The sequence below is a fragment of the Ceratina calcarata genome, unplaced genomic scaffold, assembly GCF_001652005.2.
Source record: "Ceratina calcarata isolate Rehan_Ccalc_2016 unplaced genomic scaffold, ASM165200v1 scaffold229.2, whole genome shotgun sequence".
NCBI lineage: Eukaryota > Metazoa > Arthropoda > Insecta > Hymenoptera > Apidae > Ceratina > Ceratina calcarata.
This window is the reverse complement of record NW_017144747.1, coordinates 352,347-352,781: the sequence shown is the minus strand read 5'-3', so window position 1 is coordinate 352,781 and position 435 is coordinate 352,347. Positions and strand designations below refer to the sequence as shown.

The following is a 435-nucleotide window of genomic DNA, read 5'->3' as shown; positions in this document are numbered from 1 at the left end:
TAATATTACTGACTAGCAGGGATTTAAATGAAACATTCTATAGTTTTGGATTTTTTGGACTTGTTTATTCTAAGTCAAAATAACGTAGAGACAATAGTTTATTTAGTTGGAACTGTTTTCGATTTCGGTAATCCTTCCCTGAATCCATTCCTGTAAAAGATGTTTAAGAGATTTGTAAATAATGAACGTTTGTTTGCTGCAGTCTTTTTTAACTTACTTGAACTTGCGACGAACGATCTTCAGATAACGCATACGACCAGTTCCTGTAGTCTTCCTCCTTTTCGCTTTCACCGACCAGTTATCTGCAATTCAATGAAATTTTCAACAATTAATTATAATACATTCTGTTATCCATTTAGTAGATTCTTTATCAAATCTCTCTATATAAACTCTATCAAAAACGTTATTAATTTAGTATGCAGGTAAATCTGGAAT

The 435-nt window shown here is 31.3% G+C and overlaps 1 protein-coding gene across 1 annotated transcript in view; it reads right to left on the bottom strand.

The window, feature by feature from the left end:
• Positions 1–40: 40 nt before the first annotated feature.
• The window catches only part of RpL37-1 (ribosomal protein L37-1), a 63,773-nt gene continuing 63,378 nt past the window's right edge, over positions 41–435 (bottom strand). The window contains exons 3-4 of the mRNA XM_018020508.2: positions 218–302; positions 41–150 (exon numbers count right to left, since the gene is read on the bottom strand). Of these exons, the coding sequence (XP_017875997.1) occupies positions 99–150; positions 218–302 (137 nt within the window). The 3' untranslated portion in view covers positions 41–98. The remainder of the gene's footprint in view (positions 151–217; positions 303–435) is intronic.